Source organism: Sinocyclocheilus rhinocerous, unplaced genomic scaffold (genome assembly GCF_001515625.1).
Source record: "Sinocyclocheilus rhinocerous isolate Xijiao unplaced genomic scaffold, SAMN03320098_v1.1 scaffold735, whole genome shotgun sequence".
Taxonomy (NCBI): domain Eukaryota; kingdom Metazoa; phylum Chordata; class Actinopteri; order Cypriniformes; family Cyprinidae; genus Sinocyclocheilus; species Sinocyclocheilus rhinocerous.
In genome coordinates, this window is record NW_015629505.1 from 890,792 (window position 1) to 910,554 (window position 19,763).

The following is a 19,763-nucleotide window of genomic DNA, read 5'->3' on the forward strand; positions in this document are numbered from 1 at the left end:
GGCTTATTTGAAACACTCTTTGTTGGCTACAACCCAATGGTCATTTATGCAGACCACACAAATTACCCCTTACATGAAGCGCGCATAAGAAAGTGTGACCAACAACACGATTTAGTGAGTCTAATAGAAACCTGAGCAAAAGGAAACATCTGTTATCTTGAACAAGCTAGTAAAGTCAAATGCAGTATGTTAATGTTTAGATTTTTTGAAGTTATTGTGTAAAGCTTTCATACAAAGTTTTTCTGTTTCTTAGGAGCTCGAGAAGACTTCAGATGGTTCCGTTTTGAAGGCATGGAGCCGTAACCCTGCTGTTGAACGGAGGCTGAGGAGAGGTCAGGATCGCTCCCGCACTCAGCCGGTCACCTCAGAGGAAGTGGTCATTGCTGCTACGTAAGTTCTATAGTATGTGACGTTGAGTAATTCAGGTTGAGGGCACAAAAAACCCCCAAATGTTTACATTTGTTAGTTTCAACATTTACATCAACATGAATATTTAAAAGATTCGGCAAGATAAACTACTGTTCACTGGTGGGTCTGTAACATTTTTTATATTTTTGAAAGAAGTCTCTTATATTCACTTTATTTGATCAAAAATACAGTAAAAACAACAATGTTGTGAAATCTTATTACAATTTGAATTAACTGGTTTCTATTTTAATATATTGTAAAATGTTATTTATTCCAGTCATTACTCCAGTCACAGAGCCACGTGATCCTTTAGAAATCCTTAAAATATGCTGATTTCGTGCTCAAGAAACATTATTATGTTGAAAACAGTTAGGCCTTAAAGAACAGCATTTTTTTAAAAGTAGAAATCGGTTGTAACGATATTAAAGTCTTTACGGTCACATTTGGTCAATTTAATGTGTCCTTGCTGAATAAAAGTAATAAAAAGTAATAAAAGTTCTTTCAAAAGAAAAAAAAAGATCCCAAACTGTAGTGTAAGCATCATACAACATGTATCAGTCAACAAATGAATATGGCTTCAGAACAAGTTGTACATTCTACTCAATGCTATTTTTCCTATTTTTAAAGTTTTTTGGGTGTTAGTATCAATATGTTAGTCTTAAGGTTATCTATAAGGCAGTGTGCTCCAAAACAGTGACAAGATTCGCATTTAGAAGATATAAGCATTCAAAGCTTGCAGTTCGTCACTTCCAAAACGGCTCAACGTTTTTTTTGACGTCACATTGTACTTCAGCTTCTCATCAAACTTTCTGTCCAATCAAATGCTCTCTAGAAGCGACGTCAACACATAGAGTAACGCTGCATGTTTCTAAGCATTTCAGGGGACCTTTAAGTCCTATCCCTTACTTTTCTTTCATGTGGTGTATGTAGCTATGGTCTGTTTTCTTCAGTCTCTGTTTCTTTGTGTGGTTTAAAGTGTCCCTGGCCATTTGTCACAGTCCGTGACTGTACAAACCTCTGTAACACGTGTTCCTAGTCCCACTCTAGTCAGCAGCTCTGTGACCAAATACAGGTACCCAGGACACGCATACAAACACTCCCATGAGCGTGTGCGCGTAATACAGGCATGGTCACCTTTATCAATACTAATGTTTGTCACTGAGAGCTTGCACGTTCACAGATGTCTTTACAAAAATGTCTCCGTTTCTTTAGATTTGTGTATCATGAGAAAAGCGCTCAACAGTTGTATTGTGAAATAACATTACTATTTAAAATAATTGTTTCCTATTTTAATATATATTTTAAAATCCAGTCTTCAGTGTCACATGATCCTTCAGAAATAAATTTAATATGCACATTTGGTTTTCAAGAAACCTTTATCATCAGTTGAAAACAGTTGTGCAGCTTAATTTTTTTTTAATATTCATTTATTTAGTGTAGAAAGTTTTCACTCAGAAATGCCAAACAATTGCAAAGAAACAGGAAGTAACAAATTGAATTAAAAATGAAATTTTTGAAGTAGAAAAAAAAACATTTTCCTGTAAAGCATACTCCAATAATCTTTGTTTTATTTACAACTTTGAAAAGTCAAATTAAGAACCAGCACCCTCTTGTGGTATTTTCAGGCCAATACAGATCATTAGTTTACATTACTTACTCACACCCACAATTTCATGACTACAAATAAAATTATCCTGATCGTCACTGACTTGTGTTGAGCTATAATACAAGTTAAGCATATGGATATGACAATTATATTAGCTACTGATTTTGTATACATAAAGGGGATGTTATTAATGTTTTCTAAGGTCATGAAATGGTAGCGCTTAATAAAAAATGGGTCTGAATTACTTGTGGAAGTGTGACACATTGCTGGGATGGATTTGAGTCATGTCACTTTTGTTTTTTTTCTTCATCAGCAACTTGTTGTGCATATAAATTACATGACATGTTTATCTGCACATGCTAATATAATCTTAATGAAGATATGTATTAATTATCCTTGAAAATGTTTAACACAGACATTTATTCATTTGTGTGGATAAATGGCCTGCTGAATGAACAACACATTCTAAATGTTGCCAAAATGTTTCTTTATGTAGTTATGTTTACACCGCTTTATTCATGCTGTAACATGAATCACGATTGCTTGTATATTCTATGCATGCACGTGTGTTTAATCCAAATTTATGCAAGTAGTTATTTACACAAAATGTTGTAATTCTTTATTGTTATCATAATTATATATTATAAATACAGTCATGCAGCCCAGCCTTACAGGTGATATAATGGAATTAATATGAAACACATTAAGTGTTCCTGAACAGTCTGGTGTTGATGTGTCCTACAGCTTGCAGGCATCATCTCCGCATAACTCCATGGTGAGGGAGCAGGCCAGAGAGGTTCGGCTGGCTCAGGAGGCAGTGGAAACGGATCAAGCTCGCCAAGCATCTCCAGGGGAGGATGGTCAAGAGGAGCCAGATCTTTCTATGCTCAGTCTGGCAGAGAAGATGGCACTCTTCAACCGCCTGGCACAGCCGTCCAGCCATGGCCCTCGGGCCAGGGGAGACACTCGGTCACGTAGGAGTAATACCCGCTACCAGACTCAGCCAATCACACTAGGAGAGGTTGAACAGGTATGTATCATTTCTCTCTCTTCATTAAACAATTAGACCACGCTTATACATGCCACAGTTGAGAATCAGTTTAGTACATTACTCATCATGTAATTTAAACCATGAATCATGCCTGGTCATTAAATTAAGATCCATATGGGTGTGATCTTTGGGTGTGCATATGCTTTTGGCCATATAGTGTATGTCAGTTAAATACTGGAGGAGAAGAGAAAAGACTAAAACAATGAAGCTATAAAGCAAGTCAGACAGAAATCTGGGCTTAAGAAGTCACAGGCTTATCCTGAAATTGCATACTGTCTGAGAAGATTTTTTAAATACTTACTTAGCAGCCATTAAAAAGTATGTAGTATATAGTATTAATGTGTGTAGTGTGAATGAAAACAGATGCACTAAATTTATAATGCACTATATTCGTAATTAGAAAGCAAACTTTCGAAAAGCTAATGTGATGGGGTTTTTTTTTAATTGAACAGTCAACACCCAGGGGTTGTTCAGTTAATCTATAATAACCTCACATTTATATTGTGTCGTTGGACTTTCAAATTTTTAATAGGTCTACTATTATTTTGGAAATTGTCAAAAGGATTATGGATCTTATCAACCAAAATGTTTAAGAATATTGTGATTATATTTTTGCTCATATCAGCCATTCTTACTGTGCACCCTGCTTTAAGTTTGTTGGGCATATGTTGAAGTATTACACCCACAGATGTGATCAATCTTACTCTTACACACACAGATACACACGATTGAGCGTTTAAAGGGGTTTGTCTCTGATGCAGGATGATTCTGAGATGTTTTACGAGGAATCGGAGTTCTCAGAGCTTCTGAGTGATCTGGAACATGTGAGGATCCTCTATAGAACCATATAATATTTCATAGGAACCAAGGTTTTACGATGCCTGCAGTAAACCCATTGTCCCGTGTCTTAGAAGCAGTTGTCATAATGCTCCAGCATATATGTCCCTATATGCCAGTAGGCTGAATTCAGGCATTTCTTTTAAGCATCTTGCTTAGATGATCGTACAACCCCAAAGAAGGCATGGAGGTAAATGCTTCTTTATGTGAATGTAGTTCCAGATTGCTGGTAGGTCAAGTACAAGCTTTGCAGTCTTTATGTGCTTTTGAAATTGAGCTGAAAAATGTTAACAGATACGATGTTTTGTCTGTTTATTGTGTTTTATGTATAAACATCATTAGTGTTGGGTTACGGTGCAAAGAAATTTGCTATAGTGTGTTTTGCTTTCTGTGATTATAGAATGACGAAGCATGGAAAAATTGTGAAAATACAGACTGGAATGTGTCTCGAATCAAGAAAGAACTATTTCTAATCACTATGGGCTATAGTAAACTATTAATATAGCCCGTTTTTGGAACCTGCCGTGTTTTCTCCCTTAGTTCAGTTTGTTTAGGCATACATGAACACCGTAAACGTGCTGTTACTAAAATAATCATTCTGACGTCACCTAAACGAGTCTCGATCTGATTGAAATCTTTGGGGTGGTTGCTTGTGGTGAGAAAGCAATACAACCCAACAAACCAAACTGTATAGTTATGCAAAATGTTACTTAAAAAGATGAAGAGGCGCTTTGTTGTTTTCAGCTGCAATAAGACACTACTGCTTTTAAGTAACATTTCCACATACTGCCCACCCCTATTCGTTATTGTTCTTTTCTATACTTACTATTATATGAATATTTAAATTGTCACAACCCATGCAATGTGACCAAGCAGTTGTCTAGGGAGAGTCGGCTGTGGTTCAGTGGTTGTCATTGAAGATGTTCTGTGTTTTTCCCTATGAAGACTCCCTAATGAATGAGTGGGAGGTTTTGAGTGTTTTTAGGAGAAATGTGTCCGTGCTGAATGCTTACTTTATTTGGAAATCAATGATCTTATTCTGAATGTACACTGCAACTCTGCCTAAAGCCATGCTGACACAGTAGTGTTACATTTATTTGATTGTGTCTGTGACTCAATGTGTCTGTTTTTGAGGGCATGATAGGAACAGTCGGGTTCAGTATATATAAAGGGCATGGCTTTGTGAATGGTTTTGTTATTGGCTGATTTGATGCTTGCCTTTCAGCTACAGGAAATGCACTAAGCCAGCCTTTGATTAGTCAGCATGATTGGCGTGTGTCTGCTGATGAATGTGCTGTTTCCTGCCCATGCTGACTCACTTTTTGTTCTCATCCCATCCCTTTCTTTCCCTTCAACCAATGTACCGTCATGCTCTTATCTTTCTCTTTCTCATACTGTTCATTCTCAAATCTTCCATCTTCCCCTTTCTACTCAAACTCTTCCATCCTTCTCTTTTATTGTTCTCTCGTAGCTGCAGCCTGTGGGTGAAGCTCGTTTGGCATCCACCTCTACCTCGGCCCTGAGATCCTCAACCGTTTCCACTGAACATGCTGGTGACATCCACCTGACCATGCCCAATGTATCTGGCCCTGCCTACTATGAGCAGACCCTCTCCCCACCTCACCACCCTCAACCTGCCCAAGAGATCCAGACACATCAGAGTCCAGATGTGTCCCCGGTGGCCCAAGGAGAAAAGCTGGTATTGAGCATGGGGAAGAGGAAGCTCCCCTCTCCAGAGAGCATGAAACAGACACCACATGCTCAACCAGCCAGAGACTGGGAGGAGCATAAAGTGCACAGTGAGGCTCTGGTGACCCCTCAAGACCTTTCAGAAACAGATGGAGAGCTCAAGTCAAAGGCAGCCATGTCAGGTAGAGAAATATGGATGATGTGTTTCTTTGTTTTCTAAGTGCCACCTCTTCTCCTAGACACATTTCTGTACTTCAAGGTAATGTTATTTAACTCTCTTTTAACTTTTGCCCTTTTCCTATTTGTTCCTATTTTTCCTTTAGTTAATATGGCAAGATGCTTTCTGTAAGAACAATGCACATTTACTGATATATAGTTAGACACATACAGTGATACATGTACAGGTTGGTAAAACATCATCCAATACATTTTACTATTAGGGGAAATAGATGGATGCAGTTGTAATAAAATTTTGCCTCACTGAGCAGCAAATCAGAATATTCGAATGATTTCTGAAGGATCATGTGACACTGAAGACTGGAGTAATGATGCTAAAAAAATCAGCTTTGAAATCACATTAATAAATTACATTTAAAAATATATTCAAATAGAAAGCAGTTATTTTAAATAGTAAAAAATATTCCACACTATTACTGCTTTTGCTGTATTTTGGATCAAATAAATGCAGACTTGGTGAGCAGAAGAGAATTATTTAAAAAAACATGAAAAAATCTTACGGTTCAAAAACTTTTGACTGGTAGTGTGTGTGTGTGTGTGTGTGTATATGTGTATATATATATATATATATATATATATATGTGTACTCAAAAGAGAGGTGAGCGTATGACATTTCCAAAATGACATCTCTGAATAATTTGTGTATTTTGTGATTTGATGATATGAAAGGAAATCAGCAGATTGTCATGTTTGGATTGTCCTTTGCATAGTAAAATGTGTCTAAAACTATAGATGAATATTGAAAACAGATATTTTTCTATCTCTGTATAAAGCAGGACATTGTAAAAATAGTCAAGTCACCTTTATTTATATAGTGTGTTATACAATACAGATTGTCAAAGCAGCTTTACAGTGTCTACCAGGAAAATAGTTTGTCAATAATGCAAGAGGACAAACTGACAAAATAAAGTCAGTTCATTGTTGATTCTGTGATGTCATCCAGTTCAGCTCTCTTACAATAGTGTTTGTGCAATCTAGAAATTAAGCATCCCCAACTAAGCAAGCCAGAGGTGACCGTGGCATGGAACCAAAACTCTATCTGTGACAGAAACCTTGGGAGAAAGCAGGCTCAGTTGGGGGGCCAGTTCTCCTCTGGCCAGACGAAACCAGCATGATGTGTTTTATTTCCAGGCTGCAACACAAGTCATATTGTGCAGAGGGCTCGTCTGGTTCCCGTGGTCTTGTCCCAGTGGCCGTCTAGTTGACGAGGTCTTTGCAGGGGATCTGTTTCTAGGGCTCATCTAGTTGGCATGGTCTCCGCTGACATTTAGGGCTGTAGAGGTCGTCTCTAGGTGCTGATCTACCATTTGATCTGGATATGGACTGTATCTGGGTGGCTACGGTGACCTTGGAATAAGAATGAAATGGACTAATATTAGTGTAGATACCATTCTTCTCACAATGTAACAAGTACATTGGGTGTAATGGGAAGTGTTCCCCGATTCCGGTTGACCTAATTAATGCAGCCTAACAATCCTTTAACGGATTTTAATTATAGAAATGTGATAGTGTACTATGTGTATGCCAGGTTAAAGAGATGGGTCTTTAATCTAGATTTTAACTGACAGAGTGTGTCTGCCTCCTGAACAACGCTAGGTACATTGTTCCAGAGTTTGGGCACTAAATAGGAAAAGGATCTGCTGCCCGCAGTTGTTTTTGATATTCTAGGTATTATCAAATGGCCAGAGTTTTGAGATCGCAGCGGATGTGAAGGTCTATAATGCGATATGAGCTCGCTCAAGTACTGAGGAGCTAAACCGTTCAGGTCTTTATAAGTAATTAGCAAGATTTTACAATGTATACAATTTTCAGTAGGGAGCCAGTGCAGAGTTGACAGAACCGGGGTAATATGGTCATACTTCCTGGTTTTAGTAAGAACTCTAGCTGCTGCATTTTGGACCAGCTGGAGTTTGTTTATTAAGCCCGCAGAACAACCACCCAAAAGAGCATTACAGTTATCTAACCTTGAGGTCATGAATGCATGAATTAACGTTTCTTCATTTAACATTGAGAGCATAGGTCATAATTTAGGTATATTTTTAAGATGGAAAAATGTGGTTTTATAGATGCTAAAAACATGGCTTTTAAAAGAAAGATTACTATAGCACACCTAGGTTCCTAACTGATGACCAAGAATTGACAGAGCAGCCATCAAGTGTTAGACAGTGTTCTAGATTATTACATGTGGAGGTTTTTGGTCCAATAATTAACAAGATAATAATAATTTTCAGAATTTAGCAGAAGGAAATTAGTAGTCAACCAGTTTTTCATATCAACTATGAATTCCTTTAGTTTTGCGAATTGGTATGTTTTGTTGGGTATCATCAGCATAACAGTGAAAGCTAACACCATGTTTCCTAATGATATCTCCCAAGGGTAACATGTAAAGCGTGAAAAGCAGCAGTCCTAGTACTGAGCCTTGTGCTACTCCATACTGTACTTGTGATCGATATGATACCTCTTCATTCACTGCTACGAAATTGATGATGGTCCGATAAGTAAGATTTGAACCATGCCAATGCAATTCCACTAATGCCAACATAATAACCATACTATGATATGGTCTAAATCCTGGCTGGAAATCCTCACAGATACCATTTTGCTCTAAGGAACATAGTTGTGAGGTTAATGCCTTTTCTAGTATCTTTGACAGAAATGAGAGATTTGAGATCGGTCTGTAATTAACGAATTCTCTAGGATCAAGTTGTGTTTTTAATGAGAGGCTTAAAAACAGCCAGCTTGAAGGATTTTGGGACATATCCTAATGACATAACGGATTAATAATATTCAGAAAATGATCTATGACTTCTGGAAGCACCTCTTTTGGTAGCTTAGATGGAATAGGGTCTAACATACATGTTGTTGATTTTGATGATTTGACAAGTTTATACAATCCTTCCTCTCCTATAGCAGAGAATGAGAGGAATTGTTCCTCAGGGGATCTATAATATATGGAGGTTTTTGGTCCAATAATTAACAAGATAATAATAATTTTCAGAATTTAGCAGAAGGAAATTAGTAGTCAACCAGTTTTTCATATCAACTATGAATTCCTTTAGTTTTGCGAATTGGTATGTTTTGTTGGGTATCATCAGCATAACAGTGAAAGCTAACACCATGTTTCCTAATGATATCTCCCAAGGGTAACATGTAAAGCGTGAAAAGCAGCAGTCCTAGTACTGAGCCTTGTGCTACTCCATACTGTACTTGTGATCGATATGATACCTCTTCATTCACTGCTACGAAATTGATGATGGTCCGATAAGTAAGATTTGAACCATGCCAATGCAATTCCACTAATGCCAACATAATAACCATACTATGATATGGTCTAAATCCTGGCTGGAAATCCTCACAGATACCATTTTGCTCTAAGGAACATAGTTGTGAGGTTAATGCCTTTTCTAGTATCTTTGACAGAAATGAGAGATTTGAGATCGGTCTGTAATTAACGAATTCTCTAGGATCAAGTTGTGTTTTTAATGAGAGGCTTAAAAACAGCCAGCTTGAAGGATTTTGGGACATATCCTAATGACATAACGGATTAATAATATTCAGAAAATGATCTATGACTTCTGGAAGCACCTCTTTTGGTAGCTTAGATGGAATAGGGTCTAACATACATGTTGTTGATTTTGATGATTTGACAAGTTTATACAATCCTTCCTCTCCTATAGCAGAGAATGAGAGGAATTGTTCCTCAGGGGATCTATAATATACTGTCTGATGCGATACTGTAGCTGATGGCTGCATGGTTAGAATTTTATCTCTAATAGTATTGATTTTGGAAGTAAAGAAGTTCATTAAGTCATTTCTTCTGTGCTGTTGGGAAATGTCTGCGCCTGTTGATGCTTTACTTTTCGTTAATTTAGCCACTGTATTAAATAAATGCCTGGGGTTGTGTCTGTTTCTTCTAAAACAGACAAATAGTAAGCTGATCTAGCAGTTTTTAGAGCTTTTCTGTAAGTAGAAGTACTTTCCAACCATGCAACATGAAATACCTCTAGTTTTGTTTAGTTTTTTCCACCTACGCTCCATTTTCCGGGGTGCTCTCATTAGGGCGCAAGTGTGCTCATGCTGTGACCATGTTGTAACTCAAACAGCATACTGTATAAGACTTCTTTTAAAAACATCCCCAAACGTTTGAATGGTGTATTTCTTTAAAAAGTGTCATTAATATTTTTAAATTAATTTAATTACTTTAAAATTGTGTCTTAGGTCTCTCAAATGGAATAAAATCATAACTGCCAAATCTCAAAATCACAACCTAAAAAAAAAACATGTGAAAGATAAGTTATATGTAATTTCTAAATGCTAATTCCAATTAATTATTATTTAAAATTACACCATGCACTGTGGAGGCTTTTGCCCAGTTAAATTTTTGCATCTTACCCAAAGGTTCTAATTTGATTGTTCCACAAAAAGAACAAAAAATACTGTGACCATGATGTGCATCTTACTTTCTTACTCTACAATTCACACAGTCATGTACTGTCTGTTTTATCAGAGATGGCTTGTTATGGTGGTTTCCTGCAGTGTCTGCTGTACATGTGTTCTGTGCTGATATCAGTGTGACTTTTAAAAAAGAGGTGTGGATAGGATATTATGTACGTCTGTTCTGTAGAGTCTTCCTGTTTTGTGTCTGTCATTCAGGCTGGTGGTTTTTAACTTTTCCCCATTTGAAAAGACAGAAAGATGTTTGAGTTACAACATGGTCACAGCATGAGCAACAAAGCTTGCCTTTATACTTAGAAACTGACACTCATTTCCTGTGTAGCACTTCTTACATATTCATCACAGTTTTACTATGTGTGTATTCACATGCTCAAGCGAGCATCAACTCTTGACGGGACTAAATGTGTGTGCTATGTTTGTATGTGTCTGGTGGCTCCGCCTGTCACTGAGCTGTTATTGATTGTATCACTGGGGCTGCTCTAACCCTTTCCTGTGTGTGTGTTTAACAGATCTTCCTGTGCACACAGCCACAGTACGTGCAGAGGCAGCTGTATCACAGGGCTCATCCTCTTTACAGAGCAGCTCTCTCGTACAGCACACGCACGCACAGACGCACACAGAGTCTGCCGGACACCTCTTGGAGGACAACAGGAGAGAAGAAGAGCAGGAGAGTGACTTTATAACAGAGGAGGGAGACAAGCTCTCAGACATCATGTCCGCCAGACAGATGTCCATCAAAGAGAGGTGAGTGTATGAAATCATGAAATATCCAGAATGACATCTTTGAAGTGTTTGTGTAGTTTGTGATGTGATGATATGAAAGGAAGTCAGCAGAATGTCAAATGTTTGTGTTTTCCTTTGCATATGAAAATTTTATAACTATAGATGTATATTGAAAACTGATATTTTTCTATCTCTGTTTTAAGCAGGACGTTGTAAATTGTGTAAAACAAGGGATGCCTTAGACTTTTCTGTGTGTGTGTGTTCTACTTTGACTATTTGAGGAAAGTAGGTTGCACTCTGTGTCTTTTGAATATATGTCAATTGAATAAGTCGCATTGTTCTTTCAATTTAGATTGAGAACTGGGAGAAACATTACATTAGAAATGGAAACATCAGATGCTCCAAGTCCTTATACAACATTTGTGACTATAAACTGGGTCATTGTTGATAGTAATGATGTTGCAGTAATGTCTCCATGCCATCTGACTGCATCCTTATGTTGTGGTCTGGCAGCAGGCACACAGATGAAGGAGGTCAGATATTAGAAGAAAAAAAAAACTAAATGAATGTTGCATATTCCAGTTCAGTGTAACTCTATATTGTGTATAACTCTGTTTATCTTTATTTGCATTGATTGGTTTATATTTAGTTTTGTCAGAGCTGTACTGCTGTGTCTGGTTTGAGATCAAAGTATTCTGTAACTGATGGGCATCTGTCTGCTGCAATAGGAAGCAAGCTGGTCAAATTGATTAATGACATAATGAAAACCACTCATCTGCATAAATATGTAACCACACTTGAAAAAAGTTAAATGTGTGTGAATGAGCATGAAAAATGCCTATTTGTTATTGTTGCTTTTTAACTTTTCCAGAGATAAATTTGCGATATAAATTTCATTTTTTTCATGCATGTTTAGTTACACAATCCCAGTCAAAAGTTTCAACAAACCAATTGTTTTTTAATAAACCATTTTTGAATGCACATAAACAGACATTTGGAAATTATGTAGGGACCAAAAAAATCTAAACTTAATCTGACATTTTAGCTGCTTTGAAGTAGGTGTAATTTGTCTAGAATATAGTACTGCACAACTTGGCAGAGAAATCCTTCTGGGTTGTTTTTCAGCAGTGTTGAAGGAGTTCCCATGCATGCTTGGCTCTTTTAGCTGCTTTTATTTCACTATCTGGTCCTTCTCACCCATTAAATGTTTTTGTGAAGAAATTTAAAAGTCTACACTATTATGAATTAGTAAATGCATCTACAAAATTAATTTCAAGCATTTAAAATTGTATATAAGATTTTTAGATCATTAAATCATTCATTTAAAGGGGTCCTATTATGCTTTTTCAACTTTAGTTAGTCTGTAATGTTGCTGTTTGAGCATAAAAAAGAGCTGCAAAGTTACAAAGCTCATGATGACACATGATTCTGTCCCACACAGGCTGGCTCTGTTGAAGAAGAGTGGAGAGGAAGACTGGAGGAACAGGATAAATAAAAAACAGGATGTGGTGAAGGTTGCTGTGTCTGAAAGACATGCCCAGCTATGGGAAGTGGAGCAGAGCTTCAAGAAGAAGGTAACCTCTGAACCTTGAACTGTTCCACCTGACTGTACAGGTCATAGGTCATGGTGCGTTGTCTAATTTCATATACAGTGTGTGTTCATCAGCTGTTGTGTTAGATTGATGAATATATATATTTTGTAACATCTTGTATTATCAGCTCAGGTTGATGCAGAGCAAATGTCATGCAACTTGTTCATTTTTGTGGTTTAGTAGTTCAGTTTGCATTTGTTGCATAGTTCAGCATTTCATCTTAGAATTGGCCTTTGTGCAGTTGAGTAACTCTAAACAGAGAAGGGTTTGTGCTATCCATTTTTTTCTCATCTTGTATCATTTCACTTTATTTTGTCTTCTCTGTTTGCATGTTTTTGTGGTGTGCATGGGTCACCTTTCAATTGTTTTTAAAATTGTATTTTATTTTGCTGATTTTTTTTTATTGTTTAAAGTAAATAAAATGCTTGCTCTGAGCAAACCTGTCTGCCATAGAGCCCGGCTCTACATTATTCTTATCAATAAACCGTTTCACTCAGATGTAGTACTCTTAGATCAGAATATGTTTTCACAGTAGTTAACTCAAGAACTCTAATCTGCACACGGGCTCTATGGCAGACAGGTTTGCGCAGAGCAAGCATTTTATTTACTTTAAACAGTGTAGTGTGATTGTTGGTCATGAATGGAAATGATCAAATTAGGCTGATAATTTATTGTGACTGACATAAAAAAAAACAAAGTAAAATTACGGCACAAATGTTAATCCTGGAGCAATAACAGGTGCTGTCTATGCTGTTGTGTTTTTACTAGGGTTAGTAGAGGTCATATGGTCATCATGAATGTGTACATTTTTGTAGCGAAGGGTTCTGGATTATTTGTATGTTTGATACAGTATGTTTTCTTAACCTGCATAATCTTTCTGCTAGTCCACGAATTTACTGCATGTGTTTTTTTTAATTATAATAATATAATTTATTACAATAAAACATGTTTCAAAAATGTGCATGCTTGATACTAATTCTCTAGAGCAGTGGGGGATGTGGTAAGGTTTCACATGCCTTTCTCTTTTTGGAATTATTTTGAAGACTGTTTCAGTCACTTCACTGCAGGGTTTTAATATCTTTGGTTGCATAAATGCTGTAATGTGATTTATTTATAACATCAGCATTGGAAATTTGCTATCATTAGAGCTCAAACTCAGCTGACGATCTGGTAGATCAGATTTAGCTATCACAATTTCTTTAAAAGATTAAAAGATCTCCTTTTCATCAGCATGAAAGTTGGCGTGAAATGAAAATTCATTCTTTTTTTTTTTGACCTTGTAATTTTTCATTAAAATATAACTCGATCTTCCAGCGATCTTGTGGTGATGTATGCAGATCTTCTTCAAGCATTTAGTCTACTTAACCCTTCCCTTTCTTACAATAAGCTGCAAGCTCGCATTCAGATCTGCCTCTATTCCATCAACAACTGACAAGTCCCGGCTCTACATTTTTCTTATCAATAAACCGTTTCACTCAGATGTAGTACTCTTAGATCAGAATACGTTTTCACAGTAGTTAACTATTACAATTAGTTAACTTCTAATATGAGTAGCATTTTAATAATATTGAGAATCGCAATCCTAGTTACTTTATTAATAGAATTAATACAGGTAGCATCTTCGGACTGCAAAATAAACATATTTATTCTTCACAGTAACCAGATTCAAGGTTAAGTTTAGTATCTGAGCTTTTAGTAGGGGATCATTTTTCCCGTTCATTTCACCCCTTTTTCTAGGATGATGGGCTGATGATAGATGACTTTGCCGTGTCTGATCAACTTTGGGTAAGGCTGTTAGCCATTAGCCACTGTGCTAACAGGCTTAGCACGGGTATTGCCACTGTACATGGGTTTTGTTTTTGTGTTTAATCCTTGTAATCATGGTGACGTCAGTGTGCTGTCATGGTGTTTCGGAACTTGTTGTCAACTCCGGATTACCCAGATGCTTGTGGTGGTGATTTTATTTGCTTGTTCCTCTCACATTGCTACCATGGTGACGGTATGAGTTCTGCAATGTCAAAAAAAAATTTCTATTATATTTTATCAGCCATTGTGGTGGTTTTTTTTTTTTTCATTTACCCAATGGTGATTTCACTGTTATGGTGTGATATTATTTGTCTTGTTCAACCACTCTTATAGATAGGCTAAAGGCTTTGTTAGCTTTAGTCCTAAATTTAACAGACTTTTAGTTTTTTTAGTCTATTGATCTGCCTCCTCAGGGACAGTGTCAATTAATGACAATGATGAGCCTGTGAATATGTGATTTATTTACAGTACTGTATCTGCCCACTAATTTCATTTGAGGCGAGTACTTTCCATTGGGGTTTCTCTTGAAGCTGCTTGATTGACAGCAGATAGTTTGATTTCAGCATCATCAGATTCAGGGTGGTTGTACAAGGCTGGTAATTGTGTGTGTTGTACTCTAGATTTGACCATAGCATTCTAGCAAATTACTATGATGTTTTGTCTAGAGGTCATGTGGTTATTTAGAGGTGACCTTTTGTCTAAGACTAGACCAGTATAACCTGCCTGCTGTCTGTCCCTGGACTTCCTCTTCATTCCCTTCTGCCTTGTCATGTGTCTCTCCATCTTTTGTCTTGCTTCCCCTCTCTGTCCTGTCTGTAGGATCCTGTCTTTTCCTCCTCCTTTTCGTGTGCCTCTGAACCACTGGATCAAATAGCAGTCCTCCCCAAGGTGAGCAAGAACACCCAATGTAAACTTTCCTCCTCATTCCGCCCTCCGATACTGACTGCCGGCCTCTCCTCTTGACCACTAATATTTTTCTCTTTTTTTTCTCCATTTTTAATTTCTACGCCATACTAAACCCTGTTAAATTTATGGTTAAAAAAAAACACGTCAGACCAGAAGTGCACAATACAAAATACAGGGACATTGTTTCAAGGATGGTATTTCATTGTCTGTATATTTTACCTGTAACGTAAAATAATGTACATAAATGGAAACAAAACAAAAAGAAGAAATATGATTATTACATAAATAACAACTGGCTTCTGGGAACATCCTTTTACTTTTTTTTTCTTACAAGTAAACAATTGTAACTGCTTCACTGAATATTTTATATTATGTATAGTGTATATATATATATATATATATATATATATATATATATACACACACAGTGTATATATAATATATATATTTCCATATTTGGTATGGTAACTTACATTTAACAAAATAGTTTTTTTTATCACTCATTTTAAAATTCTCTTTTATTAATTTTTAAGACTTTTAGTATTTCTTGAAGTCTAAGAAATTACATTCATGTATTTCTTGTATTAATTTGATGAGCACTCTCGACTGCTTTGTTCTTGTCTTCTTGACAATTTCTTGTCTTCTACCATAAAGTAACTCCTAGAAAACTCTTGATCTTTAAATAACTTTGTATGTAACTTTTTATACATTTTATATACTTCACTTAAAGCTTAAAACCTTTAGGCCTGTATATTAAAATCTTTCTACCATCTTCATTATCTTAACCAACTGATAGGATACATACAAGCCTATATAATTCTAAGACAACAATGTTTGACTATAAAACTAAACAAGGAGTAAAAGGTCAGCGGTGCGGTGAAGAATCACCTTCCTATGTCTATTAATAGGAGCCTCTTTAGTCTAGGATGCATCCCCTCACCTTTTATCCTTTCTTTCCATTCTTTTCTCATCCCTCTTTCTTCCCATCTGTCTTCCTGCTCTTCCCTCTGTGTGAAGGCTACCCCCCTGCCCGTGCAGGTGGATGAGCGTCACCCCTGGAGACGGAAGGTGCCTCTCACCCCCAAACACACATCCACTATTCCTCCATAACACAACAATAAGACTTGCTGTAAAGTATGTAAACGTATGTATGTAAAGTGTTTTTGTGGTGTTGTCTTTTTTTGGAGTCAATAACTAGCTAGTTTGACAACATATAAATATTCAGTGTATTTGAGATGCTTTTGATTTGGTTTGCTTCCAGGTTAAAGTTAGGAAAATGGAGGCTAAGTGTGTATACTTAAAGTTATTTTTATATTTCACAATTTTATTTGAGTTTTTTTCATGGCTAAATCTTTTATGAGAGGTGTTGTTTCTCTCACTACTTTTACAATCATAATGATTATCAACAAAGCATCACTTTTAGATTAAAATGATTAAAAAGATATTTAAATTAAAGTGTGAGAATGTGTTTCACACTGACAGTGATGTAAATGCTTAATTGTTTTCTCCTTTGTCATCTCAGAGGATGGGAATTGAGGTGGTGGAGAGTCAGCAGATTGAGCGAAACGAGATGTCTATTCAGGAACGCAAACAGCTCATCACCGCACAAGAGGATGCCTGGAAGGTCAAAGGTTACAGAGCATTCAATGACTCCACTCAGTTTACAGTGGCTGGCCGTATGGTTAAAAAAGGTCAGTAAAAATGCACATATTGCTTCACAGCAGTGACACAGATTGAGACGTTTTAATGTATTTTTGTACTAAGTGGACAAAACATATAGTTTTGATACATAGTTAGAATACAGTTTTGCTTTTTTTTTAACAGTGTGAAATTGTCTCCTCTGTTTTTTTTCTCTCCAGGTCTGGCAGCCCCCTCTTTTCTCACAAATCCAGTGTTGTCCCCTCTGTCCTCTAAAAATAAGAATACCTCCCATACCATCTCAAAGCCACACGAGGTTAGTGTAATTAACCTGTAGTCTGAGTTAACCTCAGAGATGTTACATTTTCTCCTATAACAACTTAATATTTTATTCAGGTTATTCTTAATGTATGTTTTGTATGTAATGTACATTTCTTAGTTTCAGGACTTCAAGAGGCCACAATTGCAGTCACAGAGAAGTCTGTTAAAGAGGTCATGACTGTAGATGATGAGATTTTCGATAAGTTTTATCGACACTCAGAGGATATGGCCAAGATCACTAGCAGGGTGGAAATCAACGACGATTTTGATGCCATTTTTGGAGGGCAGCTGTCCAGGTAAAGCAAGAAGAAATATTGTCTAGCGATTTGTGCTACGAGTGACTAGAGTTGTCTCTGTACAACCAGCCATATTTTGTGTGATAGAATATTAATTGTTTATTTACAGAATGACAACTAAACAAGGCTGAAAGCCCCGTTTTTTTTTTTTTTAGGTTGACCTCAGACATGGTGCAGCACAAGCGTGCAGTGCGGCCCACCAGAAACGTTCAGTCATCCAAAAACCCCCTGAAAATGCTGGCCGTTCGGGAGGATATCAGACATGAGTACACAGAACAGAGACTGAATATCGGCCTTTTGGAGAGCAAGAGGATGAAACAGGAAAAGAGTGAGTTATTGAGAAAGGGTGTAGAATTGGACTAGTCAGCTCATGAACCCGTTTTCTTTAAGTATGCACATTTTTTTTATACGGTTGGAACCGTATTTCAGTCAGCCAGTTTGTGTGACAAACAGCAATTTTTAACTAAACATCTTTTTCTGCAAAAAAATCTGCACAAGGATTCAGGTGACTCATTAAATCATTTTTGAATCTCTTGCCTTAAACAAACCACCCAAACCACTCCAAATGTAAGAGTGAGGACAGTGTAGCGCAGGGCTGCCCAAACTCGGTCCTGGAGGGCCGGTGTCCTGCAGAATTAAGCTCCAACTTGCCTCAACACACCTGACTGGAAGTTTCTATGCCTAGTAAGAGCTTGATTAGCTGGTTCAGGTGTGTTTAATTAGGGTTGGAGCTAAACTCTGCAGGACACCGGCTCTCCAGGACCGAGTTTGGACAGCCCTGGTGTAGCGGAATACAATGAAACAATTGTTTTGAGTTACTGTCTTTCTCTTAAAAGTTAAGAGTTCATACTCTTGCTGTCTCTCTCGTTGTTCTTTTCCTCTCTTTCATAGTGAATAAGAACAGCGGTTTCTCTGAGGTTGCTCTTGCTGGATTGGCCAGTAAGGAAAACTTCAGCAGTGTGAGTCTGCGAAGTGTGATTGCATCTGAGCAGGGTTCCAACAACAGTGCCATGCCCTATAAAAAGCTCATGCTCATTCAGGTCAAAGGTGAGTGACAATGACAACAGCTGTGATGCACAATATTTCAGCTCAATGAAAGGGGGGAGGGCTCCTTTTACAGATGGCTCTGCTGGTCAACAATATTCATCATCCATTCTGACCTTGTTTGGGCACAGCTTTATTCTCAACTATGTTTCATATGAAGATTAATGGTCTCTGATTAGCACCTAGCCATATAGAGTATGCTGTATCTGTGTGTTTCTGTAGAGACATTATTTACTTGGCAGTGAGACAGCCATGAAAGATGCTGTTTACTTAAAAGTAGGAGGGAGAACCCGTCTTGCATGAGACCTGCTGCTTTTGTTATGGGGACAGCTTGTTGTAGGATGTAGAAGGGCTGTGGATATCAATTCCTCATAAGGCATCCCTCTCAATCTAAACCTACGTGCATGTTCCCAAAACAGCATTCTACCCTTAATAAAAACAGAGAGAAAGAAACCAGATAGGCTTAATGAAGAGGACAACACATCAGCAGTCCAACAACAACAACATATTATGGCCAGCTGTAGTAATGTTCTCTTGTGCCAGACGTTTGTGCTGATTTGAACTGTTTTCGGTGCACATTTTATGAAAGTAGTACAATATAACATTTCGTTGTAATGTATTATATCATAACATAGGTGTCTTTTTAGTTTAAAATTCAACCAAGATAAAGCTGTACAGTCAAAGCAAATCACTTGGTGTTTTTGCTCCTGACATCAGGGGGTTCAGCATGTGACTCACATTGATATTGTCCCAATTTCTCTGTGCATTTTAATCAGGTCGACGACATGTACAGACCAGACTGGTTGAGCCCAGAGCTTCTTCCTTGAACAGTGGTGACTGTTTCCTTTTGATCGCACCCCATCATTGCTTCATCTGGATTGGAGAATTTGCAAATGTTATCGAGAAGGCCAAAGTGAGTGTGTCCTGCTACGTGTACCAATAAACACACATCACACTATCACTTTAGCTCTGTTTAATATCCAGCTGTTAGCAGTGTTGTTATTGTTAATTAAAACTAATAAAATTTAAACTTAATTAAAATGTAAACTAAAGTTAAAATGAAAATTGAAAATAAAATAAAATAAAAGTTCATTCAGAATTTTAATAAAGACTGTAATACTACAAAAAATTATACTAAAATAACACTGGCTGTT

At 37.1% G+C, this 19,763-nt stretch overlaps 1 protein-coding gene across 1 annotated transcript in view; it reads left to right on the plus strand.

Moving 5' to 3' along the window:
• LOC107738988 (supervillin-like) overlaps positions 1 to 19,763 on the plus strand; it is a 36,509-nt gene that overhangs the window by 6,154 nt on the left and 10,592 nt on the right. The window contains 14 exon segments of the mRNA XM_016550934.1: positions 254 to 390; positions 2,759 to 3,044; positions 5,374 to 5,773; positions 10,793 to 11,027; positions 12,448 to 12,580; positions 14,336 to 14,383; positions 15,224 to 15,292; positions 16,328 to 16,378; positions 16,833 to 17,001; positions 17,170 to 17,331; positions 17,379 to 17,565; positions 17,721 to 17,893; positions 18,457 to 18,612; positions 19,386 to 19,522. Coding sequence (XP_016406420.1) covers positions 254 to 390; positions 2,759 to 3,044; positions 5,374 to 5,773; positions 10,793 to 11,027; positions 12,448 to 12,580; positions 14,336 to 14,383; positions 15,224 to 15,292; positions 16,328 to 16,378; positions 16,833 to 17,001; positions 17,170 to 17,331; positions 17,379 to 17,565; positions 17,721 to 17,893; positions 18,457 to 18,612; positions 19,386 to 19,522 — 2,343 coding nt within the window.